At 44.4% G+C, this 15,911-nt stretch overlaps 1 protein-coding gene across 3 annotated transcripts in view; it reads left to right on the forward strand.

The window, feature by feature from the left end:
• The window catches only part of NCAPD3 (non-SMC condensin II complex subunit D3), a 41,116-nt gene that overhangs the window by 16,656 nt on the left and 8,549 nt on the right, over window positions 1–15,911 (forward strand). For all 3 annotated transcript variants that reach the window (XM_063178590.1, XM_063178589.1, XM_063178588.1), the window contains 11 exons: window positions 710–930; window positions 2,976–3,167; window positions 3,453–3,550; window positions 4,868–4,983; window positions 6,524–6,631; window positions 7,174–7,288; window positions 8,139–8,246; window positions 11,248–11,486; window positions 13,666–13,745; window positions 14,987–15,124; window positions 15,422–15,555. In XM_063178590.1, coding sequence (XP_063034660.1) covers window positions 710–930; window positions 2,976–3,167; window positions 3,453–3,550; window positions 4,868–4,983; window positions 6,524–6,631; window positions 7,174–7,288; window positions 8,139–8,246; window positions 11,248–11,486; window positions 13,666–13,745; window positions 14,987–15,124; window positions 15,422–15,555 — 1,549 coding nt within the window. The remainder of the gene's footprint in view (window positions 1–709; window positions 931–2,975; window positions 3,168–3,452; window positions 3,551–4,867; window positions 4,984–6,523; window positions 6,632–7,173; window positions 7,289–8,138; window positions 8,247–11,247; window positions 11,487–13,665; window positions 13,746–14,986; window positions 15,125–15,421; window positions 15,556–15,911) is intronic.

A 15,911-nucleotide genomic window follows, 5' to 3' on the forward strand; every position in this document is an offset into this window, starting at 1 on the left:
AAAATAGAAAAGCTGAAATCCTAAGGCATCAAGGGGAATGGGAATTCTGCCACACCTGGGAGGGGAGAGAGCAGGAGGGACCTCACCAATCAGTTATTCACTCTGGGAGCTGCATTTTAGGCTGCTCTAATTCTTTTCATTACCTTTTGACTCGGAAGTCATGACTCACTCTGATACCTACTTGTGATTTATGCAGAGTGCTTCCAACTGTTGGAAACACTGATTTTTCTGGCTGTTGATTTATGTGTCATGAAGAAAATGTTTATGTTGCTGGCCTTCTCAAGTTAAAAAAAACCCTGAATCACTTTCAGATGTAATGTGTGGATGATAGCAATGCTATATTTTTCTTTCTTTTCTATTTATTCACAGGGGGTTTGTAACTCAGGCTTGGAGCACAGGGTTTATATTAAGCAAAGCTCTTTTTTTTTAGTGCTAAATCATCTGCTGTACAGCCTTATTGCAAACCTGTTATAATTCTTTATAGAGTCTCAAAACAAAGTGTTGCAGTTCTTTAGCAGAAACACCAGGTATTTATCATAGAGATGATTAAAGACCTTGTGATGCTGAGTTTCCCTGTCCCACCTGCTGCCACACTGCTGGGCTTGATTAAAATTCAAGTTTCAAAGTTTGTAGCTGAGCCTGGAGGCCTTTGCTGCTCTTAACCATGCATTTGGGGTCCCCTAATGATTTAGAAATTTGTTTCTCTCAGTCCCAGCACAGCAATGTCCTGGTGCAGAAGGCCTGGTTGAACGGAGTGGTGCCTGTGGTGATGGATGCAGAAAGCTCTGTCCAAGAAAAGGCCTTGGATTGCCTTGATCAACTCCTGCTGCAGCACATTAAACCTTACCATAAATCCAGGAGTGATGATGAGAAGCAGGAGCTGGCGTGGGATCTGCTCTCCCTGTTGTCTTCAGAAAGCCAGGAGCTCAGGTAAAAGCATTTCCCTCCCCTACCTATGTTAATATTCAGGGATAAAACCCAGAAGTTTGGGAGTTTTTCCATTTTTAATCCCATTAGAATACACAACTTTTCCTTTACAGAAGGAAATTACCTATTGACTGAGGACTAAGATAAGAGTCTGAGTTTGTGTTCTCATTCCCTGTGAGGTCCCACAGCTTACACACACACACCCTGTTAAAATGCACGTGCTGTCTGCTGTGCAATGACAAGAAACCAAATTTTTCTCAGGGATTTCTTTGAAACGGCTCAAATTCCCTGCTTGAAACCCTCAGTATCATTCTGGGGATGGAAACCACCACACTGGGGTGCTTGTGTTGCCCTGCCAGCTCCCAGGACAGGGCTGTTGAGCATGGACAAGAAGAGTTCAGCTTATGTGTCAGGTGTTTCCACCTGCTGCTCCTGTTACCTGTGCTCTCTCCCTGGACTGCAATGCTCACTGTTCCATCCCATGCTGGATGCACTGATAGCACATGAATATTTAAGTCAGATGGAGGTGTTCCTCTGACAGAAGTGAGAGAGGATATATAAAGCAAGAACATCACCTTGTATTAATTCTTATGTACAATATGTTACTTGTCTTGTGACAAATCGAATTATCCTGCCTGCCGTGGGAAGGAGAGGGAGAAATGGGATGACACACAGCATGACAAGGACACAACATTGATTAAAGACAGCTGTATGTTTATTAGTCAACAGGGCATAATAGCTCAGAAATAGCAGCTGAGGCACTGGTGGTGCTGCCGTGCCAGTGTGGGGAACTGTCACTGTTCTAATTTGGGCCATTTTCTAACAGGGTTTGCACATTCCTGGCGCCTTCTTCCTCCTGACCCTGCAGGACCTTGCAGCTTGAGAAATCTCACAGCTCTGCCAGTGTGGAGTAGATAATGAGGGTTGTGCAGGAAAACGAGCAGGCTGTGATGCCTGACATGACTCTGCTGTGCCTCCATCCCTGGCAGTGCTCAGGGCCAGGCTGGATGGGGCTCTGAGCACCCCGGGCTAGGAAAAGGTGCCCTTATCCATGGCAGGGGGTGGAATGAGATGATCTTCAAGGTCCTTTCCAATTAAGGGCGTTCTGTTGATGACTTGTGAAGGCTGAAGTGAAACAGAGACTGGACAGAGTTAAAGAATAAAGCAGGGATTTATTAAGAGGCCTCAATGGATCCACCATGGGCAGCACAAGAGCCCAGCCAGGGCTGCACCCAAGATGAACCAAAATGGTCCCAAAATGAACCCAAGATGAACCAAAATGGTCACAAAATGAACCCCAGATGAACCAAAATGGTCCCAAAATGAACCCCAGATGAACCAAAATGGTCCCAAAAGGAACCCAAGATGCACCAAAATGGTCCCAAAATGAAACCAAGATGCACCAAAATGGTCACAAAATGAACCCAAAATGGTCCCAAAATGAACCCAGGATGAACCAAAATGGTCACAAATGCACAACTGCTCCCAGGGTCTCTCCCTTGGATCAGTTCTGCTCCATTTGCACCTTGCAGTTCATTGTCCCATTCCAGCTTTAGCCCAGGCAGTCCCACCCTGCTTGTTTTTCTCTCTTAAATTCACCATTGCTCATGTTCTTGGGCATGAGATTTGTATGATTGTCCTTGGTGCCCAGCTGGAGCAGGAATGGTTTTGTCTCCCTGCTCTGTGCACAGAGCTCACCATCCCCTGATGTGAACCCAGACCCACACACTGAAGCAGCACAGAATGTGAAAAACAGAAAAGCTAAAACCTGAGGCATCATTATTATTCTGGGTATTAAACAACAGCTGCTGGAAATTCTTGGTTACAAATTGCTGAAATTATCATTTCCTAATGTGTCATGGGACCAATTGGACCTTCTGTGTTACTGCCCCAACATCCATGTAGGGATGCCAGCTCTGTAGCGAAAATATGTGTAAATGTGGAAATTTTCAGTGTGAATTGTGGCAATGCCAGGCGATAGCAGCTTTGTTGTGTTGGATTTTACTGTTTTATTTATTCCTCCCTAAACTTTCCTTTCCTCCCTGCAGCCGTTACCTGAGCAAAGCCTTCCTTATGTGGTCCAAGCAGAACAAGTTCTCCTCCACTTTTGTCAATAATGTCATGTCTCACGTGGAGACAGAGCATTCCAGGGCAGCTTGGATGCTGCTTGCCAAGGTGGCTGGCTCTTCCCCCAAGCTGGATTACTCCAAGATCATTGAATCCTGGGACAGCATCAGCAGGTCAGTGTGTGTGCTTTGAGCTCCATTCTGCCAGGAGCCCTCAGTGCCCTTCCACAGATTGCCTTGTAGCTGCTTAAATCCCAGTTTTTCCTTCAAACTGTCACTTCTGCAGCTGGAAATCCAGCAGAGGCTTTGAGATCCATGCAGTAACCAACTCTTTCCTCAAGCCCTCTGAGTTTTCATTGCCTTTGACAGGCCTGCCTCAATAATGCACGTCCCAGAGGAGAGAGGGTCGCTCAGCTGTGCTCTCGTGGCGTGGCTCAGAGCTCACTGTTGGTTTTGCAGGCAGCAGGACACGAGTGGTGGCACCGTGGGACACGTCCTGTGTGTCATTGGGCACGTGGCAAAGCACCTCCCCAGGAGCAGCTGTGAGGGGCTGAGGGGTGAGTGGTCCTGAGCACCTGCAGAGATTTTGGGAGTTGTGCTGTTAATTGCAGCCCTGAGATGTGTGAACAGTCTCTGTCTCAGCCCGTGTGTTCGAAGAATGAGTTAGAGTTCTTCAGTTTTCAGTCCCAGAGTTGTTTATTGTATCTTATCTATAAAAGTTTTCCTCCTGTCCTGTCGGAACTCAGTGCATCCCTCTGGGTGTCCAGAGTTGCTGAGGATCCCGCTGGGATCTCTGAGCTCCCTGGCACACAGCCCAGAACACCTGGGGATTTGATTTTGACCCCTGGAGCAAGTTACTAGCTTTGTATGAGGACCTGAAAGTCACACAGGTTTGAATGGTGTAATAACAAAATGATCACAGGGTGAAAATGTAGATTTTAGGATTTTTGTTATGGGGGTTATGGGGACAAGATGGAGGAGTCTGGGCATGTCAACCCTTTCTTCTTCTTGTTCTCCATTTTCTGCTGTGATGTTGGCACTTTGGGATTGGTCTAGAGTAGAAGTGCACTGTCTAACACAGGTGATGGGTATTGGGAATTAAGTGTAAATATGTTATACGTAGTTTGTAGTATAAAAGGACGCACAGAGTGCCTGTGGCTGCCCTGCTGAGCAGATCTCGGCTGGGCAGAAAGAAAATTTTATAGATAAGAATTAATAAACAACCTCAAGACCGAAAAGTGAAGAGTCCAGACTCGTTCTTCAGCTGTGTGGGCTGAAACAGAGACACCCTGCACATCTCGGGGCAGCAATGAACAACCAAAACCTGAGAGTGTCCAGCCAAGGTCAGCTCAGCAGGGCGGCCTGAGGCACTCTGACCACCCCCGGGGTGGTGTTGTCTTTTTACACTACAAACTATGTATAACATATTTACAATTAATTCCCAATACCTATCACCTATGTTAGACAGTGAATTTGTATTCTGAACCAATCCCAAAGTGCCAACGTCACAGCAGCAGATGGAGGTAGAGAAGAAGAAGAAAGGGTGGACACGCCCAAGTCTCTCCATCTTGTCCCCAAAAACCCCTATTCTAAAAATCCCAAAATCTACCTTTTCACCCAGTGATAAATGTATTATTACACTACTTAAACTTCTCTGGCTTTCAGGTCTTCATACAAAGCTGGTAATTTGCTCCAGGGGTCATAATCAAACCCACAGGTGTTCTGGGCTGTGTGCCAGGGTCTCTGAGCCCCCTGGCAGGGTCCTGGCAACTCTGGACACCCAGAGGGATGCACTGAGTCCCAACAGTTTTGTGCCTTCACAAACACTCGAACAGCTTAGAAAATGCTGGTTTTATGTGTGATGTCATCTCCAGGGAGCATCCAGAGCTGGCTGAGGGAGTCTCAGTGTCCCCTGGAGGTGATCAGCCCAGCCGTGGAGACCCTGCAGAAGCTCTGCCAGGCCTCTGCAGCTGCACCAGAGGAGGCACAGGTGGGACTTAAAATACTCCTCTTAAAATAGCCTGTTCCCCACTCAGGGGGTGTCTGCTGCTGTCTGCAGGCTGTGGGATGGATGATGAGTTCTAAAAAAGGGGCTCTGATTCCAGCAGCTCGAGCCTGCTCTGCTCAGCTCTGCCTCTTTGCTGCACTTGAGCTGGAGAACATCCTGGGGCTAAGCCTGGCTTGTGAGAAATCTTCTGCCTTCAAATCTATTCCCCCCCACACCTCTGAAGTACCTCGCATTTGCCTTCTGTCCAAGTTCACAGAATTCCTAAAGGAAATTTCCTAAAGGAGACCTGTTGCTGTGCTTGGTGCAGTTTGAACCCACAGATTTATGCTGTAATCTCTGTGTTCTCCATCAGAGCTGCTGGAAATGCACATATTTCCTAGATCTCTTCCTGGAGACCAAACAGGGAGTTAATAACTTGCTCATAATTTCTTTCTGCCTCCATTTGTTTTATGCCATGGCTCTGTTCTGCTCCCATAGTGGGAAGTTAGGCCATATTTTGTTGGTAAAATAAAAATCTCAGCCTGGACACAATTGCAAAGAAGCCAAAATTGATGCAGGTCTTTGTCCCTGATGATTTCTCTTTGTGTCTGTTTTATATTTCTCTTTCAGTGTAGATGGCAGCTCTTTTATAATAAGCATCCCAGTCAAGTTTAGAAAATAATGGGCAGAAATTTCAGTTTAGATGGTAGCTCTTTTAATTGAAATTTCAGTTTAGATGGTAGTTCTTACAATTGAAATTTCAGTTTAGATGGTAGCTCTTTCAATTGAAATTTCAGTTTAGATGGCAGCTCTTTTATAATAAGCATCCCAATCAAGTTTAGTGAATAAGGGGCAGAACTGAGCCCTCTGTGCTTCAGCAGCCAGGGTTGGGTGATGGTTTTTGGGTTTTTAAATTGACAGTCAGAAAATCCTCCCCTGTAGGTACAGCCACCACAGAGTGTTGGCTTAAAATGAAATGAAGGTGTTCCTGTAGTTGGTCACTTCACTAAATGTAACAGTTACCATTTATATATGTATTTGGTTATTAAAATTACCACTTTTAGATGGTGGAAAACCAGAAATGATGCTTTATATTCACCACATTGTAGTAGATAATCTGCTTTTCATGTGTTTCCCCTCCACTCTTTGGAATTCACATCATGTTTTCTTGGTTAATGGAGCTGCTTTTTTCAAGCAACATCTAAAAATTGCCACAGACACCTCCAATGTGTTGGGTGCACATGAAACAGTCGCCTAAATCCTTTTTGTTTAAGTCTGTGTGATTTCTATAATGAAGTAAACTTGGGCCTGTGGATCATTAAAAGCCACATTTTCCAAGGTGTTTTGACACTTGCACACATCCTTTGATGTGCAGGGAGAATTTTAAAGCTCTGAGGCACTGTCAGATTGATTTTAATGGGACCCAGATTATTAAAAGCACATAAAGGCTTTGATATTAGGGATTCATGTGTGGACAGATATTACAGCTACCTTTTGTTTAATTAATAAAGCGTTGAATTAATTGTGTTTAATTACTGAACAGGAGCTGCTCAACCAGGTGTGTGGAGATTTGGTATCCACCTGTGAGAGCTACATTTCCAACATAGTCCTCAAGGAGGATGGAGCAGGGCAGCTGCAGGAAGATCTCTTGGTAAGTTTGGGGATTATTATTTTAAATATTCCCCTTAAGGGTTATTTAAAGGGTGGAGGTGTGCCTGGAGCTGGTGTTCCTCGAAATCCATGCCAAGAGCTGGGATCATAGCAATGTGCAGGGCTGTGTGTGTGATGAAATCTTGTATTTAAGGGCCTGGGAGCCCACAGCAGTTTTACACACCAGCAGTTGCTTTATGGATATGGCACCCCATGTATTTTTAATAGATGACGTGGTTTTTATTTCCTTGCTTTTGCACTCAAACTTCTGAGATGAGCTGTTTGGGAGAGCTGCATGGAATGCTTTGAGGAGTATTTCAGTCTCATTAGATGTGCTGGGGGCTGTTGGAGCATATTAAACACACCCACCCAGGATTTCTGTTCCAAAGCTCCCCTCCTGTTCTCCATCCACTGCCTTGAAAGCACTGAGGGAATTTTGAGTTGTTTTTTTTTTTTTTTTTTCTTTTTTGGAGAAGAACCGACTCCTGCTGGCTTTCATTTGCAGCTCAGCCTTTTGACTGCAGTGCTGCTTTCTCTCTGCAGGTCAGACACCTCTTCCTGCTGGGAGAGGCTGCCCAGCTGTGCCCAGCCAAGGTGGACAAACACATCTTCCTGGTGGTCCAGTCCATCCTGGCCTCCTCTGGCAGCGAGGACCAACGTGAGCCGCTCTCCTCCCTCTGCCTTTAGTGCAGTTCAAAGCCACAAATTTATGCTGTAATCTCTGTGTTCTCCATCAGAGCTGCTGGAAATACACATATTGCCTAGATTTCTTCCTGGAGACCCCCCCTGTGCTGGTGTTCACAGGGGTCTCAGGATGAGGGAAGAGATGAGAATCTGGACTCCATGTTTTAGAAGGCTGATTTATTATTTTATCATATACATATAATTATTATATGATATATATATTATATAATATATATAATATTATTATATATTATATATGTTATAATATATATTTTAATATATATCATTATATTATGATATATATTATATATGTTATAATATATATTTTATGGTATATTATATGATATCTATTTTATTATTATATATCATATAATACATATAATATTAAAACTATACTAAAATACTATATAATATTAAATATATTAATATATATTATATGATATATTAATCTATAATATATATATGATATATTATATATTGATATATATTATATATACTAAAAGACTAGAAGAAAGGATTTCATCACAAGGCTGGAAAGGAAAGGAAGGGAATGACAATAAAATCTTGTGACTGACCAGAGAGTCCGAGCCAGCTGACTGTGATTGGCCATTAATTAGAAATAACCACATGAGACCAATCCCAGATGCACCTGTTGCATTCCACAGCAGCAGATAACCATTGTTTACATTTTGTTCCTGAGGCCTCCCAGCTTCTCAGGAGAAAAAAATCATAACAAAAGGATTTTTCATAAAATGTGTCTGTGACATTTAGCTTTGCATTTGCTGTCACCCCTGTGTGCCAGGCCCTGTTTGCATCTTTTCCAGGGTCAGCTTGCACAGACAGTGAGGAGATGCCCAGCTCCCAGCCACTGTCCCAGTTCAGGGGCTCAGCCATGCCTCCCGTGGTCAGGGCTCACGCTCTCATCACTTTGGGTAAGTGCCGTCATCCTGCCCTAAAAACGGGCCTTGGTGTATCTCAGCCTTTCTGGTGAAGTTCTGCCCAAAATCCTGCAGAAAAGGAGGCTCAGGGGGGACTTTGTCACTCTGTAGCTCCCTGGCAGGAGGGAGGAACCAGAGAACAGGGACAGGAGGAGAGGAAATGTTCTCCAGCTGTGCCAGGGGAGGGCAGGTTGGACGTGAGGAAGAATTTGTCCATGGAAAGGGTGGTTAAACATTGGAATGGGCTGCTCAGGGAGGTCTGGAGTCCCCATCCCTGAGGTGTCCAAGGAAGGCCTGATGTGGCACTCAGAGCTCTGGGATCAGTCACAGGTTGGACTCAATGATCCCAGAGGTCTTCTCCAACCTAAATAATTCCATGGAAAGCTCTGGCAGTTGTGACAGCCCCAGTGCTCTGTTGGCATTAGCCCACCTCAGAGCTTTCAGCAATGCAAATATCCATGGAAACAAGTTGGGCAAACCATCAGAACCCTGCCGGCTCTGCTCCTCCAGGTGGTTAATGCATTAATAGTGACCAATAATCAGCATTGTCCCCCAGAGCTGTGCTGTCCTTGTACTCAGAGTTGGGTGCTGAAGGATCATCTCACTTTCAGTAAGGTTTTCTAGAGAGGGTGAAAAAAAATTGGTGCTGTTGACGTAGCTTAGAGCAGAATGACTGCACTCAAATTCTTGTTCTCTTCAACGTGAGGGAAATGCTGCTTTCAGAGAAGCCTGGCCAGCTGCATTCCCAGGATTCTGAGGAATACCAAGTGAAAGTTCTGGGTTTTAGTACTTCCTTGGTTAGGAGCAAGTTTCTTTTGCAGATAGGCAGCATTATTCTTCCCTTAATTGCTTTGGAAAGTTTAATGCTTTTGTGCAGAGCTTGGGAACAGGGAGAAGTGATGTTAGAACTATTGCAGGCTATTTTATTTTAGGTTGGTTCAGTGATGCTCTCAGAGGTGGGTGTCTCCCTGCTATGCCTATGACAGCTGGGGCTGTTCTTTTTAGCTGCTTTGAATAATACCCTGTACACAGAAATAGTTTGCTGTGAAGGAGGGAATTTGGCATAGAGACCCACTCTATAGGTCTAAGGGGAGTTTGGAAGAACTTGAAGTACCATCTCCCTGAGAGATCGTGCAGATTGCTCATCAAGTTCCAGCATGAGTTTCTTGTTTATTCCCTTGTTTACTTCCTGATCCCTTCCCTGGCTTGTTTTGGAGGCAGCGAGCTGGGCTGGCTGGGAAGGAGAATTTATCCCAGCTCTGGTGATGCCTTGGAGTGGCTGCCTAGAGCACAGGATAGACAGAGTTAAGGGAATAAAGTCAGAATTTATTAAAGGGCTTTAATAGATACACCTTGGGCAGGGTTACAGAGGATAGACACAACATGGTCAATGGTCATGAGGTCTTGTATTTGTGGGGTTCCCAGATGGAGGAAGGAATGATGAATCTGACTCCATGTTCTTAGAAGCCTAATTTATTACTTTATAATACTATATTGTATTAAAGAATACTATACTAAACTATACTAAAGAATAGAGAAAGGATACTTACAGAAAGCTGAAAAGAATAATAATGAAAACTCATGACTCTTTTCAGACTCCTGACACAGCTTGGCCCCGTTTGGCCATTGAGTCAAAACAATTCACATGAAACCAATGAAACAATCTCCAACCACATTCCAAAAGGGCAAAACACAGGAGAAGCAGATGGGATAAGAATTGTTTTCCTTTTTCTCTGAGGCTTCTCAGCTTCCCAGGAGAAGAAACCTAGGCCAAGGGATTTTTCCAGAAAATATAACTGCCACAATGAGGTTTTCAGACAGATTTAAGTTTGGTCTATTCACATATCAGAGGTTAATCCTCCAATTACAGCTTCAGATAATGAAGTCATTCATAGTTTCTTTAAGCCTCTTCCCTCCATGGAGCCCTAGCAGGCCTGGAGCCTGCAAGAAGTGGTTGTGGAAGAGATAAGGAAAGAACCCCACTTCATCCAAGTCCAAGAAAGGAAGGAGTCAAACCCCCACATGTTGGTTTCAAGCCAACCACATAGACCACTGATGCTTCTTTCTCATAAAGAGATGTTAATAAAACAATTCCATAGCCTTGTCAAGACTAAATTGCAGGTGAAAACCCAGCACATCTCTACCTAAATATGGCCAACCACTCACAATTTAACTTCCAAGACACTTCCTCACCTATCATAGAAGAGCTGATAGGATTCCACGACCATGCCCTAATGTGAGGGTGTTCGCAGGGGTTCTTGGATGAGGGAAGAGACGAGGATCTGACTCCATGCTTCAGAAGGCTTGATTTATTGTTTTATGATATATACTACATTAAAACTATACTAAAAGAATAGAAGAAAAGGTTTCATCAGAAGGCTGGCTAAAAATAGAATAAAAAGGAATGATAACAAAGGTTTGTGGCTTGGCTCTTTGTCTGAGCCAGCTGCACTGTGATTGGCCATTAATTGGAAACAACCACATGAGACCAATCCCAGATGCACCTGTTGCATTCCACAGCAGAAGATAACCATTTTTTACATTTTGTTCCTGAGGCCTCCCAGCTTCTCAGGAGGAAAAATCCTAAGGAAAGGATTTCCCATAAGCGATGTCTGCGACACCCTAATGGTTGCACTCTGCCCTTCAGTCCTCTACCTATTAACCCACACACTCACAGTAAAACTATCATCCAGGATAAGGAAAACTGCCCACTAAACAGAAGACAACTATACAGATGGCAAACAGAATCCATCTTGCCTTGCATTCTGGGACATGCACCCTAATGATGCACTAGCAGACCAGCCAGCATTACAACTGCTATCTTAACCACCATGTCCATCATCCTCCTTCCTACCTCCCCTATAATCCTTACCATTATCTAAGAAACTCAGGATTACCTAAATAGGTAAAAAAGCCTTAAACAGGAGTTAGCACAGGCTCTGAAAAACCACAAGAACCTGAAGTTTCAGGTGTCGCCAGCTGTGCCGTTTCGCAGGGAAGCTGTGCCTGCAGCACCAGGAGCTGGCCAAGAAGTGCATCGCGGCGCTGGCGCGGGAGCTGGAGGTGTCGCCGGACGTGGCCGTGCGCAACAACGCGGCGCTGGTGCTGTGCGACCTGTGCGTGCGCTACACCTCGCTGGGGGACAGGTACATCCCCAACATCTCGCTGTGCCTGCGCGACCCGCACCCCTTCATCCGCAGGCAGACCCTCATCCTGCTCACCAACCTCCTGCAGGTGAGAGCGTGCGGAGGCTTTCCCGATAGAAATCTGTTTTAAGTGAATTGTGCGTCTTTGAATTAAGTCTGTAGCTTGGCAAACATATCTGCAACACCCCTCAAACTATTGGAGGCACCCTCGTCCTGCTCACCAACCTCCTGTGGGTGAGACAGAGTGGAAGTTTTCCCGATAGAAATCTGTTTTAAGTGAATTGTGCGTCTTTGAATTAAGTCTGGAGCTTGCAAACATAGCTGCAACGCCCCTCAAACTATTGGAGACACCCTCGTCCTGCTCACCAACCTCCTGCAGGTGAGAGCATGCGGAGGTTTTCCCGATAGAAATCTGTTTTAAGTGAATTGTGCGTCTTTGAATTAAGTCTGGAGCTTGGCAAACATATCTGCAACGCCCCTCAAACTATTGGAGACACCCTCATCCTGCTCACCAACCTCCTGTGGGTGAGACACAGTGGAAGTTTTCCCGATAGAAATCTGTTTTAAGTGAATTGTGCGTCTTTGAATTAAGTCTGGAGCTTGCAAACATAGCTGCAACGCCCCTCAAACTATTGGAGACACCCTTGTCCTGCTCACCAACCTCCTGTGGGTGAGACACAGTGGAAGTTTTCCAGAGTAGAAATCCGTTTTGGTTTAGGTGAAATGTACATTTTTGAATTTACTCTGTAGCTTGCAAACACACTGCAACACCTCTCAAACTATTGGCTCGTTAAGGAGGCACCCTCATCCTGCTCACCAACCTCCTGTGGGTGTGACAGAGTGGAAGTTTTCCACAGTACAAATCTGTTTTGGTTTAGGTGAAATGTGCATTTTTGAATTTACTCTGTAGCTTGCAAACACATCTGCAACACCCCTCAAACTATTGGCTATCAAACTGTTGGCCAATGGAGACACCCTTATCCTGCTCACCAGCCTTCTGCAGGTGAGACACACTGGAAATTTTCCAGAGTAGAAATCTGTTTTAAGTGAAATGTGCATTTTTGAATTAAGTCTGTAGCTTGCAAACACAGCTGCAACACCCATCAAACTATTGGAGACACCCTCATCCTGCTCACCAAGCTTCTGCAGGTGAGACAAAGTAGAAATTTTCCAGAGTAGAAATCCGTTTTGGTTTAGGTGAAATGTGCATTTTTGAATTAAGTCTGTAGCTTGCAAGCTCAGCTGCAGCACCCCTCAAACTATTGGAGACACCCTCATCCTGCTCACCAGCCTCCTGCAGGTGAGATAATGTGGAAATTTTACGGTATAGGAACCTGTTTTAAGTGAAATGTGCATCTCTGAATTAAGTCTGTAGCTTGCAAACATAGCTGTAACACCCCTCAAACTATTGGCTAATGAAGGAGACACTCTCATCCTGCTCACCAACCTCCTGCAGGTGAGACACAGTGGAAATTTTCCAGAGTAGAAATCCGTTTTAAGTGAAATGAACATTTTTTATTTAAGTCTGTAGCTTGCAAGCATAGCTGCAGCACCCCTCAAACTATTGGAGACACTCTCATCCTGCTCACCGACCTTCCTGCAGGTGAGACAGAGTGGAAATTTTCTGGATAGAAATCCGTTTTAAGTGAAATTTTCATCTTTGAACTAAATCTGTAGCTTGCAAACACATCTGCAACTATTGGCTAATGAAGGAGACAGCCTTATCCTGCTCACCAACCTTCTGCAGGTGAGATTATGTTGGAAGTTTTCCTGAGTAGAAATCCAATTTGATTTAAGTGAAATGTGCATCCTTGAACTAAATCTGTAGTTTGCAAACATAGCTGGAACACCCCTCAAACTATTGGAGACACCTTCATCCTGCTCACCAACCTCCTGCAGGTGAGACACAGTGGAAATTTTCCAGGGTAGAAATCCGTTCTAAGTGAAAGGTACATTTTTTTAATTAAGTCTGTAGCTTGCAAAGGAGTGCAGTGTAAAAACAGAATTGAAGAGCACACCTGCCATGGGGTGGGAGAGCAGATTTTTCATTTTTCTACTTTATTCTTCATACATGGGGTAAACCTCAATGTGCTGTTGTGGCATTTGTGCTGCTTAGAGCATCCTCCAGAATACTTGGGGTTGTTTTGGGGTTTACTTTATGTGCCTCTGGCTGAAGCTTTACAGCTTGTTCATTTACCTCACTACAATTTGGAGGTTCACATTAAGTTTTCCTGGTTCATGTTGTTGATTTCTGCTGGTTTCCACAGGAGGAGTTTGTGAAATGGAAGGATTGCCTCTTCTTTCGCTTTGTCAGTGTCCTGGTGGATCCAAACCCAGACATTGCCAGGTAAAAATCTCAGCTGTGAAATGATGGAGGAGGTGAAGGGCAGAGATGTCTCAAAGCCTGTCTCAGCCTTGGCACCTTCACATTGTGAAGAGAAATGCCAGTGATAAAGCAGATTGTCCCTCTGACCTCTGTACTTCCTATAGGGTCTGCAGTGGTGGCACAGGGGTGATGAGCCTCTCCCAAGGACACTTAAAAGTCCCAAAGTGTCCTTGGCTGTCCTCAAACATTCAGCTCTGCTCTATTCAGGACTCAGTTATCCAGAAAAAAAGGAATTTTTGAGACAGACCCTTGTGAAATCTTCCTTGTGGTTTTCAGACAGGCTCTGTCTGAAGTGCTGGATTTGTTTAAGAACTAGGATTAAATATTTTGCTGCAGTTTCCTTTTTCTTATATTGCATGCCTTTCCTTTTCAGCCTTCTGCCACATCTTGTAATTGTCAGAGGAATGACCTGTCCAATGATGTGTCAGAGGAATTATGCACTCTCATTTTAAGTGCATGTTTATGAAGTTTTTGGAGGTTTCACAGTTTCCAGCTGCTCTGTTATGTGAGAAATGAATGGGGCAGGTTTCTCTCAGGTTGGGAGCTCATGTAGAAATTAGGGTTACAGAGGAGGATGGGACACCTTGCTGCTCATTTCTGCATGGAACAGTCAATCTGAGATGGATATTTCCAGAACCATCAACCTTTTATCAATTACCATTCACATTTCCTTTTCTCTTCAGTGTCTTTTATATCTAAAAATGTCTTTCCAGTAGATGGTGGCATTGCAGCATCGTGTTCCTCCCATTTCTTTGGGAGCCTTTTCCTTTGCATCTGCATTTGGATACAGCATCCAGACAAAACCACTTTCTTCCAGCCTGGGGTTGCCTTGCAGCTCTTGCAGGACCTTTGGTGATTAACTTGTTGCTTGCTGAGTGCTGTGTCTCAGCCATGGTGGAGCTCAGGTTATTTAAATAATTAAAATGCTGTGACAGGATTCAAGTTCAGATTTATTTCTGGCTCAGTTTGCTTTAATGGCCATAAAAATGAGTAGTGTTGTGGATGCTGGAGATGTCTGTCCCTCTGGAAATGTCTGTCCCTCTGGGAAAAGGGTGGAAGTTAGTGAGCTGGGCAAGAATTAAATGTATTGAGGGAGATGTGGCAGAGGAAAACCATCCTCCTGCCCTGAGAGCCCTGCACAGCTTCAGGGGTGGCTTTTGGAATCTATCCAGTGATAATTTCTTCCTTCTCCCCCTCTGCAGGTTTGCAGAGTTCTGCCTGGTGCATCTCTTGCTGAAGAGGAACCCTGTGATGTTCTCCCAGCACTTCATTGAGTGCATCTTCCATTTCAACAGCTACGAGAAACACCAGAAGTACAACAGGTTCCCCCAGAGCCAGAGGTCAGTTGAGCACATTCCTGGCTAATTTTTGCTAAATTATGGGCTGTCTGGCCATGCAGCTCTCGGTGACAGCACAGCAGTTGTGGCACTTGGTAATTATCCATGCCAGTGCTGAGTTGTGTCCTGCCTTTTCCGTGACACTGCTGTGTGTAATTTGTAGGACTGTGTGCTGTCCTAGCAGGTTTATGGCTCTTAAAAGTGGCATGCAAATATCCTTGGCTGATTTAAGGTCTCATTATTCCTGGGAGCTGGCATGAAGTGATTTGGGCCTCTGTGAAATGTTGTGCTCTGCCACAGGGCGAAGCAGCTCTTCTCTCTGAAGGGGAAGGAGAACAAGGAGAAGAGGATGAGGATCTACACCTTCCTGCTGGACCATTTCACGGATGAGCAGAGGTTCAGCATCACCACCAAGATCAGCCACAGCATCCTAGGTAAGGGTTTAAAAATGCATTTAAAAGTCTGGCAAACAAAAACATGGTGTCTGTGCAAAATCTCACGATCCAGGTGTATAAAATCTCACGATCCAGGTATATGATATATCATGATCCAGGTGTATGATATATCGTGATCCAGGTGTATGATATATCACGATCCAGGTGTATAAAATCTCATGATCCAGATGTATAAAATCTCACGATCCAGGTGTATAATATATCATGATCCAGATGTATAAAATCTCATGATCCAGATGTATAAAATCTCATGATCCAGATGTATAAAATCTCACGATCCAGGTGTATAATATATCATGATCCAGATGTATAAAATCTCATGATCCAGATGTATA

This window comes from Melospiza melodia, chromosome 29 (genome assembly GCF_035770615.1).
Source record: "Melospiza melodia melodia isolate bMelMel2 chromosome 29, bMelMel2.pri, whole genome shotgun sequence".
Classification (NCBI taxonomy): Eukaryota; Metazoa; Chordata; class Aves; order Passeriformes; family Passerellidae; genus Melospiza; species Melospiza melodia.